This window comes from Stegodyphus dumicola, chromosome 1, assembly GCF_044657685.1.
Source record: "Stegodyphus dumicola isolate Sdum_Otavi_A_Nest chromosome 1, ASM4465768v1".
NCBI lineage: Eukaryota > Metazoa > Arthropoda > Arachnida > Araneae > Eresidae > Stegodyphus > Stegodyphus dumicola.
In genome coordinates this window covers 279,007,028-279,032,061 of record NC_140768.1, presented here as the reverse complement: position 1 = coordinate 279,032,061, position 25,034 = coordinate 279,007,028, and the positions used below count along the sequence as shown (strand labels likewise).

Below are 25,034 nucleotides of genomic sequence, written 5' to 3'. Positions count from 1 at the left end.
ACGTTGGGGCACATTCATTCAATTGCCAGAACACTCCAGCGGACTACTAACAGACAGGGGGGGGGGGTTACCAGGCTCCCGATTAACCGGACTATTCTAAAAAAACGGAATGATTAAAAAAAAAAAAAAAAAAAAAACACTCTGCCTCTCCCCCAAAAAAAAAAAAATTGTTACAACATTTTTATGCGAATTTGAATTTAATGTTATTGTTCAAGTTCTACTCTAAACTCTGCTCTTTGACGTTTTTGCGCGAATTTAATTCAATGATAATTTTTAACTGTAAACATTGCTGTTTTCTAATGATGAAACCTTCATCACTTAATTTCTAATTATGTTTAATCCCCCGTTATTTAAAGTGCGTTTTTGCTAAATACAGATTTAACTGTCGCAACTAAGTGAGTAAACTATATTTAATTAATAAAGTTTTATTTGAAAAGTGTCATTAAGTTTTGTGCAAAAAAAAAAAAAAAAAAAAAAAGCAATTAATAAAGGAGAAAAAATTTGAAAGTTTTCAGATTTTACATTATGCCCGAAAGAGGTGTTTATTTAATGTTTTATGTGTTACCTTTATTTTTTAAATATCATGTTCTTTGCACTTAAAACATAAAATTCAGTTCAACAGCAATATCGCAAAATATATTTTTTACAATGTTACCATGGCTCGCTTTGAAATCGTTGAGTTTATTAATCAAAAATTCGTTTAAAGTTTTACGAAATATGAAATAGATAATAAATTCCAAATTTAGGCTTCCAGATGCCCGTATATACACCGGTGGAAAAGTACGTTATTCAAAATTTGATGGCTCTAGGTACCGTTGTTTTATCACAGTGCGAGAAACATACATACATTCATACAGATTCTTCATTATTTAATTTCTTTAAATATAATACAGGGCTCTAATATTTGGTGGCAACAATTTGAAAAGTCAATCAACGTTTATAGTGAATCGGCGCCAAATGCCAAAACGAAATTAATATCCTTCTGGAATTAACTGCTCCTTTGGACTAATAAAATACTTTTACGTTCATAATAAAAACATTCATTTAATTTCAAGATATTTTACAGCCTTTCAAATCTTATTCTAATTTTGGGTTCTTTGACATAATTGTTTAAATAGGCAAATGAAAAAAAAACTAATAAAATATTTTAATATGCAGAATGAAAACATTCATTTAATTTCAATGTATTTTACAGCCTTTCAAATCTTACTCTAATTTCTGGTTTCTCGAGTGCTTTGTCATAATTGTTTAAGCAGACAAATGTGCTCTACATTTTAATGCATTTTAACTTCCTAAATCTTATTCCTGATTTTCAGTCATAGACCAAAACATTTATTTTTGAAAAAATCGGGTGTTTCATCAAAATACAGAAAAATTTTCAAATTTAATTTTAAGACCAATACTACCAAATTAATTTTGAAATGCTGCAATTTTACTTAAATTCTTAGTAGTATACTCAGAATTAAAATCAAGTAACTCCCTGGTATATGGCCCATCAGCGGCCGAGCGGTGAAAGACACTTTAAAGACCTTGTAATGTGTTTATTAGCCGGTTCAGGTTAAAGTCCCGGCGTTTTCGTGGTTCGTTCCATGTGTAACGCGGATACCTGGCAGTTTTCCTTAGAAGACATCCACGGGGCATCTCTCACTTTCCGTGTAGTGAGTGCCAAATGCCGGAGCACATAATAAAAAGTAATTATAATTATAAACATGTTGTACTGCTGTGGAGTGAGGGGGAAAGTCTTTTCTTTTCCAACAGTCAACTTGTTATTACTTTTGGAGATTTTTCTCTTGCAATAATTAAAATTCTAGAGGACCACAATATAAAAATCAAGTTTATTCAATCTTTAACATGCACGGTATAGCAAAATACTTAAGATGCCGATAGTTCCATTATAATGTGCTCCTAAACCACAGAGAACAGAGGGTGTGTTGTCTATAAACACATTTCAGTTCAAAAACCAGTCATGATGTGACGGTTGCAGTTAATCGTATTTCGACACCTAAACGGCAAATGAACTCCCAATGAAACTTTAATTATACAATAATTACAAAATCATCATAAGTTTTCCTTCTTCATTTAATATCGGCAATTAAATTCAGAATGCGAAGCAATATAAATAACAAAATGTCAAACAGTTAAATTATATTAGTAAGTTATTATGAATATGTCAGATTTTGGAAATTCAGAATTCCTGCCTTAATGATTATACCTAATCTATAAAGCAAATACTCATTTTTAACATTTAGGGACTTCCGATATTGAATCAAGTTTCAAAGAAGCGGCGAACATTGTTAATACCGTGTAGTTTGTCGCAAAACAACTGGCGTTTTAAAACTTCAGCTGGCATTCTTCCAGTCTGACAGATGGAGGCGGGGTATGGAGCGGGGAAAATGCAAAGTTGAATCTATCTCGCAGTAGTAGTTGACACTGCGGCATCAAAATGTCAGGAGGTAGTGTTACTTTCTTAAGAAAACACGCTTAATACTATATTTACTCTAAACGAGGAATAACTAAACGCAAACTTATATATCAAAACCCAAGGCCCCCTACTTGTTTAACATCTACAGTTCTTACAGATGGACCTTTTCATACACGTCTATCTGGGCATTATGTTAAATTGACAAATACCAAACAATTACGCATTTTTCGAGAAATGACATCCAATGAAAAGAAAACTAAGGAAATACTTCAGTCATTAATTAATAAGTTCTCTATAAAAATATAATTCATTGTGTATAAAAATAATCTTTCAGAGGGAAGTTAAAAAATATATAACATATCATGTTAGAATTTATGTAATCCAGACTAAGTACTTTTTAATCTTATTGATTTAAGAAAAATACCAGAGCACCCTATGTTAATGAACTGATGCAGTGTTAAAGCACAGTTGTTAACCAAGACTATAATCTCTCATAGTTTCAAACTACACAGACCTTTTTTTAAAAAAAATAAATAATCCAGAATTAAAGACAACAATTTCTGAATAGATTAGAGCTAAACTCCTTCCAAATACTAATGCTACAGACTCTTTTTTTCATATACACAGACATACATTTATGTAAAAATATATAAATTATCTTCCCAAACACTAAAAAAAACTGAATGCATACTAATACTAATAATATGCATACTAATATTAAATTTTAACATCAAGTAATTACTGAATTTTTTATGTCATTATAAATTTTCTTTAATTACCTTAGTTGAATAATTAAGAAAAGTGTATCTTTTTTTCAACATTCAACATACATACATTCAACACTTTAATGACAGAATTTCTAATACAATTTTTAACATCGGCCTCTATTAAGAGACTAAACATAAAAAACTTATAAATCACTCTCTTTTTAAATAAATACATTATATCACATGAAAAATAAGATAATGATTAAATATTATAAATACAACAAATTATAAAATGGTCAAAATCATTATAATAATCATTACTATGCTTAAATAGATGGATATGCAAGGAATTAAAAGCATATATTCTCTTGAAAAGTATATCAAGATTTTCATACATTAAATATCTCTGAAAAATATAAACTTCATTCTACTGAAGACATTAACACTCATTTGAAGCATATTAGTATTACTCTTATTGCATGTCTTTTGTTTATCAAAGCATGAAAACTGCTTTTCTCTAAAAGATAAATTTAATTATACATTTCGAACTGTTTGTCAACATATAAACAAATAACCACATATATATTTTTATATATTACTTTCTCTATATTCACAAACAAAGAGCTGTTATGGTTATTTTGATATAATTTTAATTTCATAGTATATGGGCATTGTATTTTGTATATGTTTGAAATTAGTATGGGTGAAGTGCCATCTTTCTATACTATGTCAATTTCAATTCATGTTTACTTAAGCAATTAATAGCCATTAAGTACATGACCTTTACATTGATTTTGCATTTGAAATGAAAAGCAATCTACTTAATTTCTAGAACTATAACAACCTGTTAAAAGGAACTGCATGCAAACCCTTAATTTGTTTTTACTTCAAACTGATGTACAGTTGTGGTTGATTAAGATATGGTTAAGATAATTAACCATATATAAGAATTAACCAAATTCAAATAATTGAGAAAAAAAACTACAAATAGAACTAATAATTCGCAATTAAAATTAATAGTACAAATAATTAACTCATAATATGAAAATTAAAAAATTTTTGTAATACTAAAATAACACATTTATTTGTAAAAAATAAAACAGAATATATTATTATGTATATACTATATTAAAATATAAATTTTAGTATGCACGGTAAAAAGCTGCTATGTAATAATCCGTATATGTATTAAACAGAGAAATATTATAATTTTCTACCTTTATATGACTTTGGCATATAAGATGTACTTTTTGACTGCAAAATTTAATTTGTTTTTTTATGTGAAAAATAAAGCTTTTACCTCAGATACAATGACATACCATGTTCAAAGTACATTCATAATTCTAAAACAGGAAAATGCTTCCATACCATTCAGAACTTGTATATATATATATATATATTTTTTTTTTTCTGCAGCATGTAAGCAAATAATTGAACTGCATTATCAAATATAAACAGAGTTAAAATTAATTACCATAACATTTAAATCTAAAGTACGTTTTTCAAAAACACTCAAGAAATAACTTATAGTATTTAATACTTTATGAAGACTGAAAATATAAAACTAACATACGAAATATATCCTCATGTTGAGCAAACTGATAAATATACCTAATAAATATGTATACTCTGCAATGATGAGTTATTTCTTCATTCAATCACCATATTAAATACATTTTTTAAAACGGACTTAGTTACACAATTGATAAAACTCAATATCTGAAATACTTAGTTAAGAATTAAGACTCACCTATAACTACGACTGTCAGGCAAAAGAGAAGAACTGGTGGAAATAACGTTGAATACAAGTTTCCCCTCATTTTTGGAATATTTTAAAATTGTTCTGAACAGCCAGATGAGAAATACTATGAGAAATTTTCAGTTTTGATTCACCCGCTTCACATGTTTAAATAACAGAAATGAGCAAGAATGAAAAAAATGTTCCAATCGTTCTAAACAAAGTTACTCTGATGCGATTGCTTGCAAGATTAGTCCCGAAAAAAATGAGTTATTTACAATTCTATATCAACTTTCTTATTAACGCAGCAATGAGGAAGAAACTCTTAACTAATAAACAACCACAACACAGACATTTTTAACACGTTAAGCCTAACTACTTGTTAGAAGTTAAAAGGTTGCGCGACGTAAATCTGATGTCGGTAGACTGAAGTCGGATCGATCGCAAAATGAAGAACCAAAGCCGATACAAATATCTGTCCAACACATATTTGTGCTAGTTGAATCAGATGTTCAATCAGATGCTATGCTATTGCGCCAGGAACATGTATCATTTTATAGTTGACAAGTTAGTAAGTTCCGATTTATAAGTTCCAATTCCCTCCTTAAATCAAAATAAACGATTTCACATGGCTGCTTCGAGTTTCTAAATAACCTATCTGCTGCGATCACAGTCAAATCATCTCTAATCATAAACCTGCATGCGTACACTACTCGGTCGCAAATGCACACTTCGACTGATAACAGTAACTATGTGATTTTTAAAGCACTTCTCGACACACAGTAGTACACACGGTACCGCAACACGACGCAAACTACATCACTTCTCAGCAGGTTTCTGAGACGCCCAGTTGAGCTCGCTCAAACGTTGGATGAGTCCACATTACTAAGCAGGGGGTTTCTTTTCTACTTTTCCCGATTGGGAGCGCTTTGAGCTGAACTACTACCATCGCCATATTAGGCCACTATACCGCAATTACTGCTTTGAAACGTATGGAACTTTGGAAAGTGTTTCAAAGCTGTGCAATGTATAAAAACGTTTTTATACTGGATTATTGAACTCTGTTTTTGGAAACTGGGTGATAAAGCATTTTCTCATGTGTTTTGACCCATAGAAGTTTTTCTATATGGTTTTCATTTATTTTATGTAATTTTAAATTTAATTCTTGAATTCCGGAAGTGGATTACTTCTGAAAAATACCTCAAATAGAAATTCTTTGTACTGTAGAGACATTAGGTTAATTGGGAAAAGCCGGAGAGATGAAAAATTAGCAACGCCTTCGTCGGGAATCGAACCACGGAATACCGGCCCAGCGTGCTACCATTACACCACGTAAGCACGCTAGGAAGGTGGGAGAAATACCTTATAGTACATGCTCAAAGCTGTTTATTTAATCCTTTAAATTTATGTTCTTCCTAGACGGAAAAGCAAATGGAATAGACCAACAGAATAAAGGTTTTTGAGATTAATCTACAGGAGGCACAGCTAAAGAAAAGATGTTTTTATATTCCGTAGGCCTCACCTTCTGCAGCGAAATAGTTACAGTGGGCATTGATTTACTCTTGAAAACTCGTCAATTGAGAAATACTCACCTAAAACTCGTCCGGACGTTTTAAAACTAATGTAACAAACTTTAAAGACTAATAAAAGACATCAAAACACGCATTTTTCATCACAGAATGCATGGTTGTACGTTAAGCGATTAGGCATTAAAGCACGTTTCCCGTTTCTTCCTAATCACCATTGTTCGCAGAGCAAATGTATCTTGCGCAGCTTTCAGCAAAGCATAAGATCTTTTATTTAGATTTCAAATTTAATCAGTCTTATTAATTAATAAACTAGGCGACTTAACGTTTCAATAATTTAAATTTTTTATAGAAATCAAAACATATTTAATTTATAATACATTCAACTAATAACTTCTGCAAACATTTCAGCTTTATTGGAATTAATAAAAGATGGGTATTGCCACTGCTTGCAAAAAAAGTTCTTTAACTTATCTTTAGCATGCTCAATCGCTTAGATATTTCTCAGAGTGCTGCCATTCCGCAAAACCTTTGAATCTAATTTATCTTTCAATTTATTCAATCTGCTATTAGTTAACAACTGGTAAATTTAAAAGTAACAATAACAAAAACAAAATCTGAAATGTTTCAGATTTTAAATTACGTCCAAAGGGGCGTTTTTTAACATTTTGTGTGTTACCTTTCTTTATTAAATATCATGTTCCTCGCACTTAAACCATAAGATCCAGTGCAACAGCAATATCGCAAAATAGTTTTAAAACGAGCATATCTTTAGAATTTCCGATACAGAGACTCACGCGCTGGAGATAAAAATGTTTTTTCTGCACAACGTTGCCATTGCTCGCTTTGAAATCCTTGAGTTTGTTAATCAAAAATTCGTCAAAGTTTTAAAAAATAGGAAATCGATCATAAAACAAATTTCAAATTTCAAATTTGGTCTTCCACATCCTCATATTCGTTGGAGGATTACGTTATTCAAAATTCGATGACTCTATGTACCGTTGTTTTATCACAATACGAGAAATATACATACATTTATGCAGTTTTTTCATTATTTAATTTCTTCAAATATAATGCAGGACTCTAACATTTTGTGGCAACAGTTTGAAAAGTGAACCGACATTTATGAGTCCGACGCAAAATGCCAAAACGAAACTAATAGTCCTTCGGGATTCAAATCCGTTTGGACTAATAATAAAAAAAATATTACATAAAAAAATCTGAAAAGTTTCAGATTTTAAATTACGTCCAAAGGGATGTTTTTTAACGTTTTGTGTGTTACCTTTATTTATTAAATATCATGTTCTTTGTACTTAAACCATAAATATTCAGTTCAATAGCAATGTCGTAAAATAAGTTTCAAATGAGCCTATTTTAGAAGTTCAGATACACAGTTCCGCGTCCGCTGGAGATAAAAAGGGTTTTTTCCCCGCCGTAGAGTATTGCTATGCCTCGCTTTTAAATCGTTGAGTTTGTTACTCAAAAATTCGTTAACGTTTTACAAAATATGAAATCGATAGTAAAACCAATTCCAAATTTCAAATTTGTCTTCCACATGCCCATATTCGTAGGAAGATTACGTCATTCAAATTTCGATAGCTCTATGTACCGTTGTTTCATCACAATGAGAAAAATATACATTTATTGATGAGGATTTTTCATTATTTAATTTCTTCAAATATAATGCAACACTCTAACATTTGGTGGCAACAGTTTGAAAAGTGAAACGAACATTTATAGTGATTCAACGCAAAATTGCAAAACGAAAACAATAGTCCTTCGAGGACAAAGCCCCTTTGGACTAATAAAGGCATTTTTCATGGTTTAAACTTTTATTTTACTTTTAAAACACTATGTTTCTTCCTTCTAAATTGCCATCGATTCTAACACGCAGTTTTCTCCTTCTTCCTAGTTCAACTAACGGGAGGGGGTAGGGGGAGAAGACTGTGATTCTAAGTTATGGCACATGAAATAAAATGCTAAAATATAACTAGCAAATGTTTTACTAAGAGATTTCGGTTTATTAATTACAATATTATATTTAAATTATTAATTTGAAAAAAATAATTTCTTCGGAATAACAGTTCCAAAAAACCTGCGACTTTAAGACAGCGTCATCCATTCTAAGCCTCACCCTGTTTTTAGCGGCGTTTATATGCGAAAAAAAAATTATATTTGTAAAAATGTAAAATTATTTGGTATAAACCAAAATAAATGTACATTCATAATTTATATTATACTTATGGCATAACTTTATAAATATTTGGAGTTTATTGTAACTGATTTTAAAAATTTGTTTAGCATCGTATATTACGTAACTGGCACGAAATTATTCGTTTAAAAAATTTCGTTTTTAACGGAATATGTTTAGGTCTAGAATTGCAATTTATTATTATTATTTAACTATTTTGACACTTTCCTCAGAACTAAAAAGTAAAGTTCTGTTTGCAGACTACAAAATACTGAAGAATTTCTCCTTCACTTTTATTCATCATCGACTTCGTTTTCAAAATAATCAACAAAAAGCAGAACTGTCACTTTTTCTCACGGTTATGTTATTAATGTTATTGTACCAATAAGTTTTGTGAGGCCTAACTACTATCATATTGGTGAAACTTTAGTAATACTAACTTAAATTTCAAACAAATATGTTTTTTAAATATTCTGAATAATAATGTTTTTTATTGTACAATATGTATCCTTACTGGATTCCCATTTTTCATTTTTGTATTACGACATCTATTTAGTTTGAGTATGCATTTTCTGAGAACCGCATTTTAGGTATTTCCTTCGTCTAAAAAAAAAAAACTAGTCATTACTTTTTTTTTAGACGAAGAAACTTCTTTTGTTCTCATTCTAATTTGTAACAAGGAATTAAATCAGTGATTTTCAAACAGTGCCTTAAGAAACCCTGATGTTCCTCCTCCACAAGTCAAAATGAACATTCGAAAGAGCTTTTAAATATTCTACGGACGGGTGTACTCCAACTGCGCTAATGAAAATCTCCCCCCGGGTCGAGCTATAGTCCAACTGCGCCAATCAAAATTTCTTCCCCCTGCTGCTAACAGGGTTACAATTTATCTTTTCGAAGCTAATTGTAGCCAAGAGGAAAATAAAAATAAATAAATAGAATTACATATTACAAGAACAAGTAAAAAATATCTAACAAGCAGGCTGATTACTTGAATAACAATAATAAATGCGAGAGCTAACAAAGAAAATAAAAGGTATTGGTAAACATACATATTAGCATTACAAACATCTTTCATTTATTATAATAATATCATAAATAATTATAAAGCATACAAATTATATTTTAATAAATTACATCAATAATAGTCAAGAAGTCTGAACTAGACTGGAAAATTTAATAGAGTTCACTGGCGTGCAAAAAATTCTTCCATATCAAAGTGTGTCAAAGTGTGCTAAAGATATTTTTGTTAATTAAAGTAATAATGTAAATGTTTGCAGAAATTAAATTTAGTTAAATTTAAAAAAAGCTTAGCATGAAATCTATTATAACAACATTACTATGCATTTGGAACACTATAACACATTGGTATAAATTGTAAGTAAATTTAAATTATTATGCTAAGAAGTTTTTTCTCAAATTTATCTAGAAGAAAGGAATTAAACAAACAATACTGAAAATTAATATAATCAATCAGGCCTCTCAATATTTAAAAGTTTATTTTTTTAACCAAAAATTATAAATTAGGATGCAAAAGTTTGAGTAATATACTTGGAAATATCTGAGCATATAATTAATTAGAAATGTATAATTAAATTAATAACAAGCTAATAAACAGTAACATTAAGGTTAATTTTATTCAATCTAAAACAAGCAATTGTTTAGGAGCTTCGCATAACAGAAGTTTTAATGCTATTTTTTTAATGCTATTTAACTACTTGTCAGACGGTATGCAGAGTTGCCATGGCTAGAGAAATTGAATGATTATAGAAAACTCATAAAGTTAAGCGCTACAGTGTGAAAAGAAAATTCTGGAATAAACATGTTAAGAAAATTAGATGGAGAAATAATCCTTAATTTATTGATATCTATATAAACTCTATGCTTTTAGAAAAATGTTACATATAATTTGCACCGAGGTATCAATCACCGAAACCGAGTTAATTTCTTCCCTTATTTTTTTTTATTAGAGGGAGTTGTAAAAAGATATGCTAAGGTAAAGGTGAAACTTTTTGCAATATTTTTAAGAAATAAATTAAAAAAGTATTTTTACTTCATGAACTGAAGTTTTCACGCTACATTGACTAGAAACTCGGGTCGAACTACCAATGTTTAGTGACTTTTCCGCTTGATCATAAGACCTTTTGAAATTAGGCTGAACAATATATTAAAGAAAATAAAAGATACAGCACACGTAAGAACAAAAGTGGGCTGAATTAGAGATTTACATGTTTAATGAATAAATTAAACTTACCTGTATGCTATTATGAAATATTAGGAATGTAGCATAAAAGCATGAGGGAAGAAGGCAATGGCAATCTAAATCATTGTAATCTAAATATATAACATTATCTGCTATTAATTTCCATACTGCTGAAAAAATTATAAATGAATTATATTATAAATCACATGAACTCGTTGCATTATAAATTACAACACTTAGAAATATTATTAGCGTGATTTAGCGACCATCTTTGTTAACAAATAATTTCAAGTAATTAATTTTACAAATAATTCAGCCTGAAACTAGGTTAGAAAATAAGCTACATGCTGAAGATTAAGCTTTACCAAGGTGTTAGAAACATCTTCTGTTAACTAGAGTTGCGATGCAAGAATTTGTAAAAATTATCATTTAAATATAAATTACATTTAAATATACTTTATATTGTTATAATTTCAATACAAAGTATGTAAATTCTACATACATGAAAACTTGAGTACAGTGCAACAATATGTGAAAAAGGAATGGATTAAAACGGAACTGAAAATCCCAGGATATGAATATAAGGGAGTTTGATTTTTTCTGTCAATTATGAAAATTCTGCTGACGCTCATAATTATTCATTTATTAATTAAATGTGTATTCGAAATTAAATGTATGCCAAAGTGGAAAACAGAATAAATATTTAAACGTTTCTAGTATTAAAATATGGAATTTGTAACAAAGTTAAATAGCCTTAAAATAACTTCAATGACTAAAAATGGAAAGCTTAATACGGGAATATATTGCAATAATATTAGTGTCAATTTAGAACGACTTAAGAAGTCCAATTTTTAGATTTATTAAAGAGAATTTTTTAAATTAAATTAGAATTGTTTACTTAAAATGGTAAATTTGAAAGTTAAAACCTTTCTGCTATCTAAGAAGATTTGTTAATATTTATCTAGGCAAGAAATTTATTTAAGGTGAGCTACAAATCCGATATTTGATAGGTTGATTATGTATCAGTTTTGTGTATGTCATTAATCTATCAATTTTACTATTCAAAATTGATATATATATATATCAGCGACTAAAATCTACAACTTGGAAAGTTTTTAATTCTTACAGAGAATAAAAAACATCTGGCTCATCATTCTTTTAAGCATCATAAAACTTTAAAATGAGTGTAAAAGAAATTTATTTTTACTTTGGCACACGCCAGACTTTAAATTAATATTTGTTTTGCATGCACAATTTTTACAATATTGATAAACGTAAATAAAGGCTTGCAGTCTCAATAGAATGTCCCATTAATGACGATAAATGACTTTTTGTAGCACCCAATCTTCTTGGGAAAGAAATAGGGAACAGGAAACGTCGCGCAGTTCGTGGATTAGATAAGAGGGGGACGGAGATTTTCGATCAAATTTGGCGCAGTTCGTACCCTACCCTACGGACCGCAAAACGAAACTTCTCAAATAATGATTTTTTTTTCCTTTCACATGCCAAAGGGACGTTTTGTGTCGGTTCACTACAAATGTCAGTTTCACTTTTCCCACCAAATATTATCGCCCTGTATTATATATACAGAAATTAAATAATGAAAAATCTACATGAATGTATATGTTTCCTAAATTGGGAAAAAACAATGGAACCTAATACTATCAAATTTTTAATAACGTAGTCGTTTACCTGAATATGGGCATCTGGAAGCCCGAATTTGGAATTAGTTTTATTGCCTATTTTATATTTTTATGGTTTAAGTGGGACGAACTTAAACCATAAATTTCAGTTCAACAGCAATATAATAGCAAAATAATTTTAAAATGAACATATCTTTAGAATTTCCGATACACAGTTTCGCGCGGAGATGAAATTTCTTCTTCTTCTTCTTTTTTTTTTTTTTTTTTTTTTTTCGTACTGTGTTGCCATTGCTCGCTTTGAAATCGTTGAGTTTGTTAATCAAAAATTCGCTAAAGTTTTACAAAATATTAAATAGGTAATAAAACAAATTCCAAATTCGGGCTTGCAGATGTCCAGATTCGGGTGGTTTTGGTTTATTTAATTATGACAAAGCACACTAGGGTTATCTGCCTAAGGGAAGGGATGCCTTCGTGAAAGACTTTTTAAGGAGAACTGACTCGTATACACGTTACACATGGGGAAAACAACGAAAACGCCCATGCAGCCAGCCTGTTGGCGGGATTCGAACCTCGGACCGAACTAAATGTGTTCAGGGACTTTACCGCTCGGCCGCTGGTGGGCCTCCAGATTCGGGTGAAGGATTACGTTATTCAAAATTTGATGGCTGTAGGTACCGTTTTTTATCGCAATGGAAGAAACATACATAAAATTATGCAGATTCTTCATTATTTAGTTTCTTTAAATATAATACAGGGCGATAATATTTGGTGGCAACAATTTGAATGAAATGCCGTTTATAATGAAACGCCAGAAAATGCCAAAGCGATATTCAGAAAATGCTTTCTGGGCTAAAAATTTCTTTGAACTTGTATTTTTTCATTAATTTTGTAAAGATTTATATTATTTTCTTGTACGTACTCTCGTGGTGTTAAACTCCCGTTCTACTGGGCCAATTGACGAAATTCAACTTGCGTTTTTCGTGTCTCGAAAACGCGACTCGGGGTATGTATTGAATTTATATATACCATTGTTCTAATATAGGTATTTTGACACAAAATCGGACTTCTTCTGAAATAAATGAATTTTTTACATATTTCGGTTCTACTACTCAAATTATGCCATATTGCCAAGTTTTGTAAAAAATCGTATGAGTAAGTTTTTAAAAAATCAGCCCTCAAAAGCTCGTGTTTTGGGATTTCCAGCAGTAATTTTTGAACCTGAAACTTCAGCGGTTGCGGAAGAATATTCGAAAACTCTGCAAGGGATGGCTGCCAATCCTATTGACTTAAAAGAAAAGCCTTACAACATTGTTGTAATCTCTGCAGCAACCATTTACTAGCAGCTAATCCTAGTCATAGTACGGTTGTAGCGCATCAGGCGATATTTGTTGATTCTCTCTCTCTCTCTCTCTCACACACACACACACACACACACACCAAAAAAAAAAAAAAAAAAAAAAAAAAAATTCATTGCATCACAATTAGTTTTTGGCGAAATTCGATTTTGACGTGAACACTTACATGTTCAGACACATTTTGTATGAAAGTTACAAGAGGTAATGAACGTTATGTATTGTTGATTATACTCATTATACAAACATTGTTAATTTACATTAAAGTAGAGAATATGCATACAGTTAAAAAATGTAAATATATTTACAAAATACTGAATTCTGAACGTAGGAAAAATACTTCAGTACTGAATATAGATGTACGAATACAATACAATATCGTTACTCGACGATGCACTAGACTTAACTCGAGATCCACTAAGAGACTCTCTCAATGCACTCGACGACCGACTCGGCACTAAGCACTGACTGACTGTCAACTCGACTAACTCAGCACAGACTGACTCCGCGGACCAGCAGGGTTTATATAGCTTTTGGCTTGTATTCGAGAACATTCTGGGCTAAACCGTTAAGAATTCGTTCCAGAAAGTTCTCCATCCGTCTATGGTATATCGCCAATTTTGTCGCCAAATGGGCGATTTTTCGCCAAATATGGCAACCCTGTCTAACTTTGTCATTTTTTGGCAGCCCTAAACCTGCTTTGCGGCGAAGCTATCCCACCACGCCTGAACATTTCTTAACAATAAAATGTTCTGACTTAAAACCTATAGAAATGTAGAGGGGCTATATGATAGTGCTACTCTATATGATACATTTGCCGTTTAAATATTGAATATTGATATAGCACTGAATCTACAAAATGCCGAATACTGAATTAGTTGCATTAAAATTAAACTTAGAACTGTTATGCCAAAATTTTCTATTGCAAAGCTAACAGAATCTAAAAAAGAATATAAGATGATGCTAGATAGGTACTTCACTGATAAAGCTACATAGGTACAAAGAAGTACAAGATAGGTCATAATCTACCGGGTGGCCATAATTAAACTGACAGTGCTCACAGTGTTCTGTAGCGCGATCTATTTGCGAGAATGACGCCACATTTTGTAGGAAGATTAAACAAGACGGGGGACGAAGGATTCCGCGAAAAAAAATTAGTTCCAAAAGTCACCGCTAGGGGAATATTTGGCGCTGTGTAATAGAAAATAGAGTGTTAACAAATGCAAATTAATACGGAATAAAATTTATCGTAGGTCCATTCTTCTATGAGAACATTACCCCGACACGACCGGAAACCTTTTCTGTTACCGGAGAGAAATATCGCCACACGTTGAACAGCACAGCCACACGTTCAGCAAAGACAATGCCTGGGGAAAATCATTTTCATGCAAGATGGAGCCCCTCCACACATTGCTGTACGTGTGCAACAGATGCTACGACAGAAATTCACAACAGAAAGAGTCATTAGCCGCTACTTTGCAACTGCATGGCCACCTCGGTCGCCAGATCTTACCCCATGCGACTTCTGGCTATGGGGTTGCCTTAAGTCCAAGGTCTATCAAGGAGTGGTCCAGGACCTGGCTACGTTGAAGGATAACATATTACGGACTGTACGGGAAATTCCTGCAGACATGTTACTTTCTGCTGTTGTGCATACTGAACACAGAATGCAATATGTGCATTCTGTGTTCAGTATGCACAACTGGTGGGATAGCTTCGCCACAACAACGGCGCCCACATTGACCTCATTTGAATGCAAAATAAAAGGCAATTTCCGTATTGATTTGCATTTGTTAACACTCTATTTTCTATTACACAGCGCCAAATATTCCCCTAGCCGTGACTTTTGGAACTCATTTTTTTTTTCGCGGAATCCTTCGTCCTCTGTCTTGTTTAATCTTCCTACAAAATGTGGCATCATTCTCGCAAATAGATCGCGCTACAGAACACTGTGAGCACTGTCAGTTTAATTATGGCCACCCGGTATATAAAACACCTGTTAATAACTTTCTGAATATTTATACAACACTGAATATAGATGCAGTGTACTGAATAGTGAATATGAATATAAAATATACATTACTTAATATTGGTACAAAGATACATTGCAATACTGGTGTACAATTCTGATTATAGACTCAATAATGCATTACCTATACACCTCTAGAACTACATAAAGTTGCACTTAGAAATTCAATGCTAAAATATTCTGTTGCAAAGCCATTAGAAATCTACTAATGAATGCATGGCAATGCTGCATAGGTACCTCGCTGACATTGTAACATTATTACAAATAAATGCATTATAGGAATTGTCTGTATGAAGCATGTGCCACTGATTGTGCTTAATATTGTTATAACACTGTAAACATATACAAAATACTGAATAATGAAACAAATATACAGTACTGAATACAGGTGCAAAATTACAATGCCATATTGGTCCAATTTTGACCTTAGGTACAAAATACAGTGCGCATTCTCTTCTAATGCTGTATAATTTGAGGTACTTGCCCTTTTAAATACTAACTAAAGATTTCATCATTATGTAATTCAAGACAATATCCCGGAAGGGCGGTCTAAACGTCTCTCCACCATCTACCCCTGCTATTAACCATTCGAAAGGACTTTCCGTTCGCCTACTTTTAATACCTCCTTTCAACAGATTCTACACGTTTGAAAACATCCAGGCTTTCTCCAGGATTTGAATCCATCGGCAGTGCAGGTCAGTGTCACAAATCACTCGCAGAGTTAATGCAGTGCATTTTGCAGACTCTGTCAATGCACTCGACGACCAACTTGGCAGTAAGCACTCACTGACTGACTGTCAACTCAACTAACTCAGAACGGACTAACTAACGGACTCCGTACCAGCAGGGTTTATATAGCTTTTGGCTATATCCTTCCCTAGTATTCTGTTTGGCTGTTCTCCCCTAGTATTCTGTATTTGTCCCTTCTGTATACATTAGTGCATTATAGTTTAATTTTGAAACTCTTAAAGTATTGTGCAATAGCAATAGGAGACAGTGTTACCTGTAGCATAATAACTCGCATATCAGTCTATTGCTTCACTGTAGGTGATATGCTATCGTATCTTGGTGAATGCAATAATAACTTTATCGTGCAATATTTAGCGCCTATGTAGTTGACCTTTGTACAGTATGAAATTCGATATCCGGAACAATTTCGAACTCCCAGCAACATATCGAGTGGTTATAATTAAACTTCCCCTATAAACGGCATCCTACAGCGCAAAAGGGTGAACGGAATGCAACGAAATTTTGTATATGGGCTATACGCAAGATGCGCTCACTGAATTTCGAAAAAAAAAAAAAAAAGTTCTAAAATGTCCGTCAGAGGGCGCCTGTAGCGAATAGTTTATCCAACAGATGGCAGTATCTGCCAAGCTCTTTTGGTAATTGTCAATGCGCATGCGCAAGCGGAGTGTAAAAAGAAGTATGTTTTTAGGAGAATGAGCTTTCGTTAACAATGTTGCTGCGCGTTTTCGCTGTGTAAATAAAAGTATATTTTTATATCATAGATGTTCTTTACTCTCTAATGCGAAGCACTAGGTTAGTGCACGAATCTCTTCTGATTCAGAAACCATTTTCAAACCGTGGATCACCACAATAAAAAGTGGCGTCCGTCTAACAGGACGCATTAGTTAGGTAAAGGACACTTTTGATGGTTTAACAGCAGAAATGGAAGCCTTGAAAGTAAGAAGAATACCACTGCGTGCAGCCTTCACGAAAGCATATAATAGCCTATATGGACATTTGAATGAGTCAGAATTGAACAGCGCCTTTTCGTGGAAAACATGGCATTTAACACAATAAACGACCAAAACGGAATACAGAAATAATATTAACAATACAGAATTATGAGTAATAAAATGCAAAATCTGGAAAAGCTGTCAGTTGTAGGAGAAAAATAGCGAGATGTGCATGCTTGGGAAGAAGTGGAAGCTTTATGCAGAACAGACTAGGGTATAAAAGGTCTGCAGACGTTACCATGTTTAATTCAATGTTTCCGGCTGTACTAATGACGATCTCTTTAGTTGAACGTGCGTTATTGGTGAAGCTATTTTACGAAAACAAAGGGAATGCTTCTGCTGCAGTTCTGCAATTTCGTCGCAGAAAGAACCTAAGGCTTGGGCCAATGTCTACTAAAGGTATCCGGGCCATGATTAAGAGATTTGAAGAGGCGGAGAAATTAGGAGTTCAACCTGGAAGAGGCCGTAAACATGCCACATCGGTATTTGTTGATGCCGTCAAGACAGCTATTGACGCCCAGTCACAGACATTAGAGTTTGGGGGCAGTAGCGCGTCCCCAAACTCTCGCAGCTTTTCGACAGACAGGCTATTCTTAGAGCACCGTCCGAAAAGTACTCAGAAACATAATGCACTACTTCCCATATAAGATCCGCCATACCCATGAACTGCTTGATAAGGGCAAGCAACGTCTCTCATTCGCAGTCAGTGTTCTCAACAGAATGACTGTTGATCTGTCATGGCCTTGGAATATTCTGTGGAGTAACAAGGCTCATTTGTACCTCAATGGGAAGGTCAACACATATAATTGCCGCATTTGAGCTAAGGAAAATCCGCGGATCGACACTAAAATTCTCCTATATAGTCTCCTATAGGTCACTGTCTGGTGTGGATTCACGGCGACACTTTGGGCCATTCTTCTTTGAGTAAATCGATGAACATGTGCCTGTCACATTTTCCGTTACGGGCCGTCGGTACCATGACATACTGCAGACGATTGCTGTGCCGCAACTACAACAAAGATGGGTCCTTACATCGACCATTTTAATGCAGAATGGTGCACCTCCACATATCCATGAGCCCGTGAAGGCGCTCTTGCTCCAGCACTTTACAGAGAACGTGCTATTAGTCGCTCCTTCCTAATACATGGCCACCATGTTCGCCGGATCTCCGTGCGATTTCTGGTTATGGGGTTGTTAAAAACGTCTGGTGTATCGTGGAGGTGTTGCGACGTTGAAAGACTTAAGGAACTTTTTAACGCTTCATGTGCGAACCCTCACAACTGATCAGTTACGATCTACTGTTGAACACACTGTCCATCGAGTTGAAATTTTGCAGGTGAATGAGGGTGATCATGTGGAGCACTTTTCCTTACATCGTCCTGGATACGATTAACAACTGCTTCTATTGTGTAATTCCTAATCTGTTCTTGTTTCGGCAAACTGAACTGTTTTTGTTTCTCCCTTTACTTAATGCGTTTCGATGACAAGGTAATCAGGAACTGGTCAATAAATGTTAATATTGTTTCTGTATTCCGTTTTGGTCGTTTATTATGTTAAATTGAATGTTTTTACCAAAAAGGTGCCCTCTAGTGGACATTTTGGAATTATTTTATTTTCCGAAATTCTGTGAACGCATCTCGTGTATAGCTCATAATGGTCAAGAAGACTGATCTTAATGACGATTGGTGAGAAAATCACAACTGAACTGATGGTTAAAACAACATTTTTATTTTGCACAGGAACCATTATTCGGAAATGCAGTTTTTCTTAAAAGTGGTACAGCATTATGGGTGTTAAACGCACCCCACAATTTCTATATATGAAGTTTACGTGTTAAACAATAAAGAAGGAAGGCGATGCGAGAGACGTGCTACTCAAGTAGCAGCAGGCAAGAAAAAGTAATGCGTACTCACCTCGGTCGGTCGTATTTATAGCCAGAAAGTCTTTGCCTTAACTCTGAGCAATGATTGGCAAAAATTTATAGCAATGCGGATACTGCAGGAAAAGAACGACATAACATGCTGCACTGACTAAAATGGTGCAAAGCGTATCTTTGAAACAAGGATGTATTTAATTTATGAATTTGAATGTCTGTTGCCAATTGTTTCCAATTAAGTTTAATAATTTTGTTTCATGTTTTATATTTTACATATTTATATATATATTTTACAAAAGTTAGGACTGGAGAATACAATACTTCAAACACTTAAAAAAAAAGCAGTTGTATCGTAAAAGCGATTTTTTCTCATCCCAACTAATGGAGATTCCTGTAGGCCAGAGAAGCACACCATTGTGACCTATTGACGTTAGCCGCGCCCACACTTTAGGCCCTCGAGTGACTGTAGTACATGGAGGAAGTAAGGAGAGGCCCTAACTGGTTTTTCCCATACACTGCTTTGAAGCACTGGCGACTCCTTCGTGGTGACCAAAGCGTTCAGTAACTTACCATTAAGGATCAATGGGTTTTGACACGATCGGATGTAAATATTTTGTAATTACGTCGTAAATATACATATAAATGTATATATTTTCTTTTTCTACAATATTTCAGAGTCCTAAGTACATGAAAAGAATACATTTTTGAACAACATCTCATTCAGAACGGAATTAAATGCTATACTTTTCACAGAACAGTTTGCTCAAAACGGTTTAATTTGAACGAAATATTTTCACAAGTTTTCATTAATTACATTAGAAAAAATTTTTAAAACAATTCGATTTTATTCGGTTAAGGATTACAAAAATTAAGATCAAAGTTTATTCTATTATTAATATTAAAATTATGCATTAATTCGTTTCTATTTATAGAGCTTCTTAAAATACTTTCTCAAATATGACATGATTTTTTAGCTTCTGAGGCATCTTTTAAATCGAAAACTATAAGTCAATTTATAATTAATGCTCTATTCGGTCCATTTCAAATTAGAGCACCTATTATTTTAATAGTGAAATACGTTAAATATTAGTGCTCATTTCCATGTACTTAACTTTCTCAGAATATTTCTGAAAGGAATAAAAAAAAAAAGGATTTTTTAAAAAAAATATTATTTAAAACTTGTACCTGAGTTATTATAAAATATCAGGGAATAATTCTTTTATACTTATCAGAATTTGTTTACCCTTAATTTCAATAATACATATTCTAAAAATCTTCCTATTACTTCCTTAAGTATGCACCTCATAGAATTTGCTTTACAGTAACTTTCCAGTACGAACAATTCTTGCTTAAATAGTTTTATAAACGTATTTGTCAACATCAGGATTTCAATTTATGTTTATAATTCAATGTTAATGTTAATATATTTAGATAATATTTATAATCATTATAAATTTAGATACATTTAATGATTAGATTTCTTCACACTAGCTTTCACAGGAATTTATGAATGAATAAATCCTTCATTTCAAAAAAATTTATAAATAATTTAATAAAAATTTACGTATTTTGCTAAAAGCACATACATGCTTTTTGGAAGCATATGCATAAATACCCGTACATATTTCATATTTTTTAATTTCAGCATGTGCAACTGTTTAATTTCTGTGCATTCACTATGCGTTTGGAACATAAAATGAAATAACGAATACTCTATCAAAAGTGTATAAAACTAACATAACATGTATACAATTTTAAAGATACCGTAATTTATTTTTCATTCTTTAAGCATAACATTTTTTTCTAAAATCGATATTTTTGTAGTTCAACAGCTTAGAATTTTATAAAACAAATTCATAATCAAAACCGCTGTTGTTAATTATCGAAAAATAACCAAGATGTAATTTTTGCTTAATCCCACTAAACTATACAAATTGCTATTATCCACCACTCAATGAATGTTTCTTTTCTGAAGTGTGCCGTTTTTCAATTTCTTCTAGTATTCATGTGCGAAATTCTATTTTTGCCTTTTCGAACTCTGGACTTTGCAACTGTTACTGATCGGCTTGGTAGCTCCTGGCCCCCATATGCCTGCAAATTCGCAGATATTTATTTCTGCTCTTTAAAAGCTGACTGTCTATTGTATATAATGTAAATAGTGAACTTCTACTTTATACTTCTTTTACTGTTTGTATCCTGAATGTTTACTTTGTACAACAGTTGGCAAGTTAGCAGTTTCGGACTCGCCACCACCACGTGACCAGTCTCATGGGTTGCTTTCAAAACATCGAAGCAAAAGGGCTTCCTCTTGTAGCACCTCTTCAAGTCTACCTCCGTATGGAAAACTCTCGTCTTCGGACTACATCTTATGCCAGGCCCAGTCGGGATTCTCTGAGGTTATTGGCAAGAATAGGAACGATTCATCCTGCTGAATGGCAGGAAAAACACCAAAGTATCAAAGTATTGTATGGAACTGCCGTGTGTCGAAATACTATCAGAGCACTGTCAAGGGAGCTTCTGAATGTAAACAAAAAACACCCCATCTGGAGACGAAGCCTCGGAGAAGTACTTCAGTCGTAGTGAGGGTTAGCCCCTCCTTCCTTTCTTATCTCCATACTGTGGTAGTAGGGGAAGAAGAATATTTTTGTCTCTAAACTAAACAGTAAGTGAAGCCTTGAAACAAAGTATTTGTTTGGAATGGGGTGTTGATAATACCAGTTTTTGTTTGTTGACATGACAGCGAGAAAGAGAAGTTTAATTAATATAGCTAATTGCGTTTTTCCTAATCTCATCCAGTTTTTTTAACAGTCTATTACCATTATAGCTTTCTCATCAACATAAAAAAGGTTACTGTTGTTTGAACGAAATATATGTATTTATACCCTATGACGGTTATCTTCTCCCAATTCATTGGTTGCACATATAACTGTTCGACTTCAACAAATGCCATCTGTTCTGTCGGTACGGCCCAGGGCTGTAGCCTGGTGGCTAGTAATTAACGCCTACTGGGTAGGTAAACAATTCCTCATGGATACCTCATTATACCTGAGTAAAGAGCCAGCTCAGTGGTTTAAACAGTGCTCTGATTAAATGGCATGTCTAGCTAAGAGGGGAAAATCAGTGGTTCGAATGCCGGTGAGGGCAAAGCTGATTTCTCATGTTTTCGGCTTCGGAAAACTGTCTCTGCACTCGCACCTAATTAAAATTTGTCATGTGACTCATCGATCAGATTCAGGTGATGACGATATATAATCCGTCCCCTCTTTGATTTGGCCAACTGAGCCTCCTATCTCTCCCAGGTTGCTTTCTAAGTGAAGAGGAATGTGAGAAATCATCTCATTCCTTTGTGCACTCGTGGTAAAATCGTAGTGCGTCTAGTCATGGCCAACTATAGGAACCTTTCTGTAGTTGGCCAATAAACATCAGAAGATCGTGGTTTGCATTACTGCGAACGCATAGTTGATCATTTGTCTTTTATGCTCAGTGTATAGTGTCCGTGCGGCAGGAAGGCACTCAAAATCCATGGCGAACCGAAAGTCTTCTCTAGAGGTTGGTGGTAGGGAAAGAGAGGTGGGAGACTCTCGGATTACCCCAAGGTTTGCTCAGAATTGGGGTGGAAGCTTAACACTTAGCTATATTCAGCAATACCTCAATTACCTATAGTACTGCGGAGATGCTGATCTAGCTTCTACCTGTACCTGTCTTTTTTGCTCGGGGGGGAACCTAATATCTGATTAGGTTTTTTTCTTTAAATAAAAAAAAATCAAGTTGGAAAATTTGCTGATAAAAATGGACATGATAACAGGAAGGCATGAAAATTTGCTTTTAATGTGAGTTTTGCATAAAAGGCATCTTTTTAATCTGGTTTTATTTTGTTACTCTCTTAGTTTCTTACTACCCTCCAGTGTAAATATGCATACGAAAGGCAGGTAATGTTTTCGGTCGAAAAATTCGGTGGTCAGTTTTCTATGATTTAGCGCGAGTCCACACAAGTCGCTTTTACAATCTTTTCAATGATGTCTGTATGTGTATGACAGTTTTTTCTTCCACGATAACTCTTATCCCAAAATTTCTATTTCCATATTTAAGCTTTCTATATTCATATAAAGATTTGATTAGATTTTGGGCAAAACTGAACAACCGGAAGTGATAGCTGACACGAAGCCCACTTCTGGTTGGTCATTACTGGCCAATCGGAAGTGGTACTGTACTTCAAACTCGTAACACTTTTTAAGGAAAAACTATATTAAAATATAAACCAAAACTTTTCAAATTTAGTACTTAAGACTTTTATATGAATGGGGACATCATATTAGATTTTGGCTAAACTTAATAAACCAGAAGTGATACTTTACTTGAAGCTTTGAATAAACTTTCGTAAAAAAATATACTATATATATTATGAGATTACGCGAAACCTTTCAAATTTGATATTTCAATTAGGTGTGTGGTTGAGAATAACATACTGCACTTATAAGCATTAAATTTTTTCTTAGAATTATGTTAAATGCAACGATAATAAGTTCGTTACGAAAACGTGTTATGAGATAACTAAATGTATTAAAATCAATCCTCAGTTTTGTGTTCGCTTCACTTTTGTATCAAATCACTTTCAAATTAGAAGATGCTGCCAACAAATATTTGTAAATTCCTAGAGGATTACATTTTTAAATTCGAAACCTTCATCATTTCTAAATTCCTAAGATTCAATGAACTCGTAAAATTTCCTGGGAGGGAAAGAAATTGCATGTTGGAATAACCTTAAAAAGTTACAGGTTTGATATCGACTTTTAGGGCTACTTTTATTATGGTCATCAATTCGCATGTTGTTTATCATAAGTTATTTGAATATGGTAATGCACACAAGGGCTATCTGTCCAATAGACACAGGTACATGTAGACGAACACCAGAAATTCACCACTGGTCGTACAGGTATAGTCCCGCCTCCCTAACTGTGCAGTTCCGCTCGGAAAACACCCCGGGGAGCCATCCAAGAATCTCTCACTCCTCTTTAACGGCTACCACCTCTCAAGTGGACTTTCAGCTAGCCGTGTATTTTGAGGGTTCCCTTGCTGCACATAGACGATGGCTTACCAAACATCCATGCGTTCTTCAGGATTCGAACCTGGGTCTATCGGCACGGTAATCAGCGTCACGTCTTGGTTACAGTGCAGTGTTTCAGGCTGAACTGGCTATGTTATTTGCAGCATTGCAGTACGTCAGCACTGACAAGTTGGATAACATTTCAATATTCAACTGACTCAACATCCAGCCTGAAAGGTAAAAGAAGCAAAAATGGCCAAATCCACATCATCAGGAATACTCTGTTTCGACTCCTACGAGATAAGCATCCGCTGCTGATCTGGATCCCCGTTTATGTAGGTATAGCAGGAAATGAAGAAGCAAATTAACTGGTGAAATCTGCAGCTAACAATTCTAGCCTTTTAGTACATTTGAAAAAGACACCGGTTTCATTACCTGAAAAAAAAATCAACAACAGAGAAGCTCATGTAGCAGTGGCAAGCTTTATGGGACAGTTAATCACAAGTTCTTTACAAACGTTAGCCATGAGCTGAAAGTGCACAGTAGTTTTTTCTCGCAGTA

At 33.5% G+C, this 25,034-nt stretch overlaps 1 protein-coding gene across 2 annotated transcripts in view; it reads right to left on the bottom strand.

Annotated features, from left to right (window-relative positions):
• Positions 1–5,700, bottom strand: part of LOC118191370 (uncharacterized) — a 370,344-nt gene extending 364,644 nt beyond the window's left edge. For both annotated transcript variants that reach the window (XM_085807507.1, XM_085807514.1), the window contains exon 1: positions 4,880–5,700. In XM_085807507.1, the coding sequence (XP_085663633.1) occupies positions 4,880–4,949 (70 nt within the window). In that variant the 5' untranslated portion in view covers positions 4,950–5,700. The remainder of the gene's footprint in view (positions 1–4,879) is intronic.
• Positions 5,701–25,034: the final 19,334 nt, after the last annotated feature.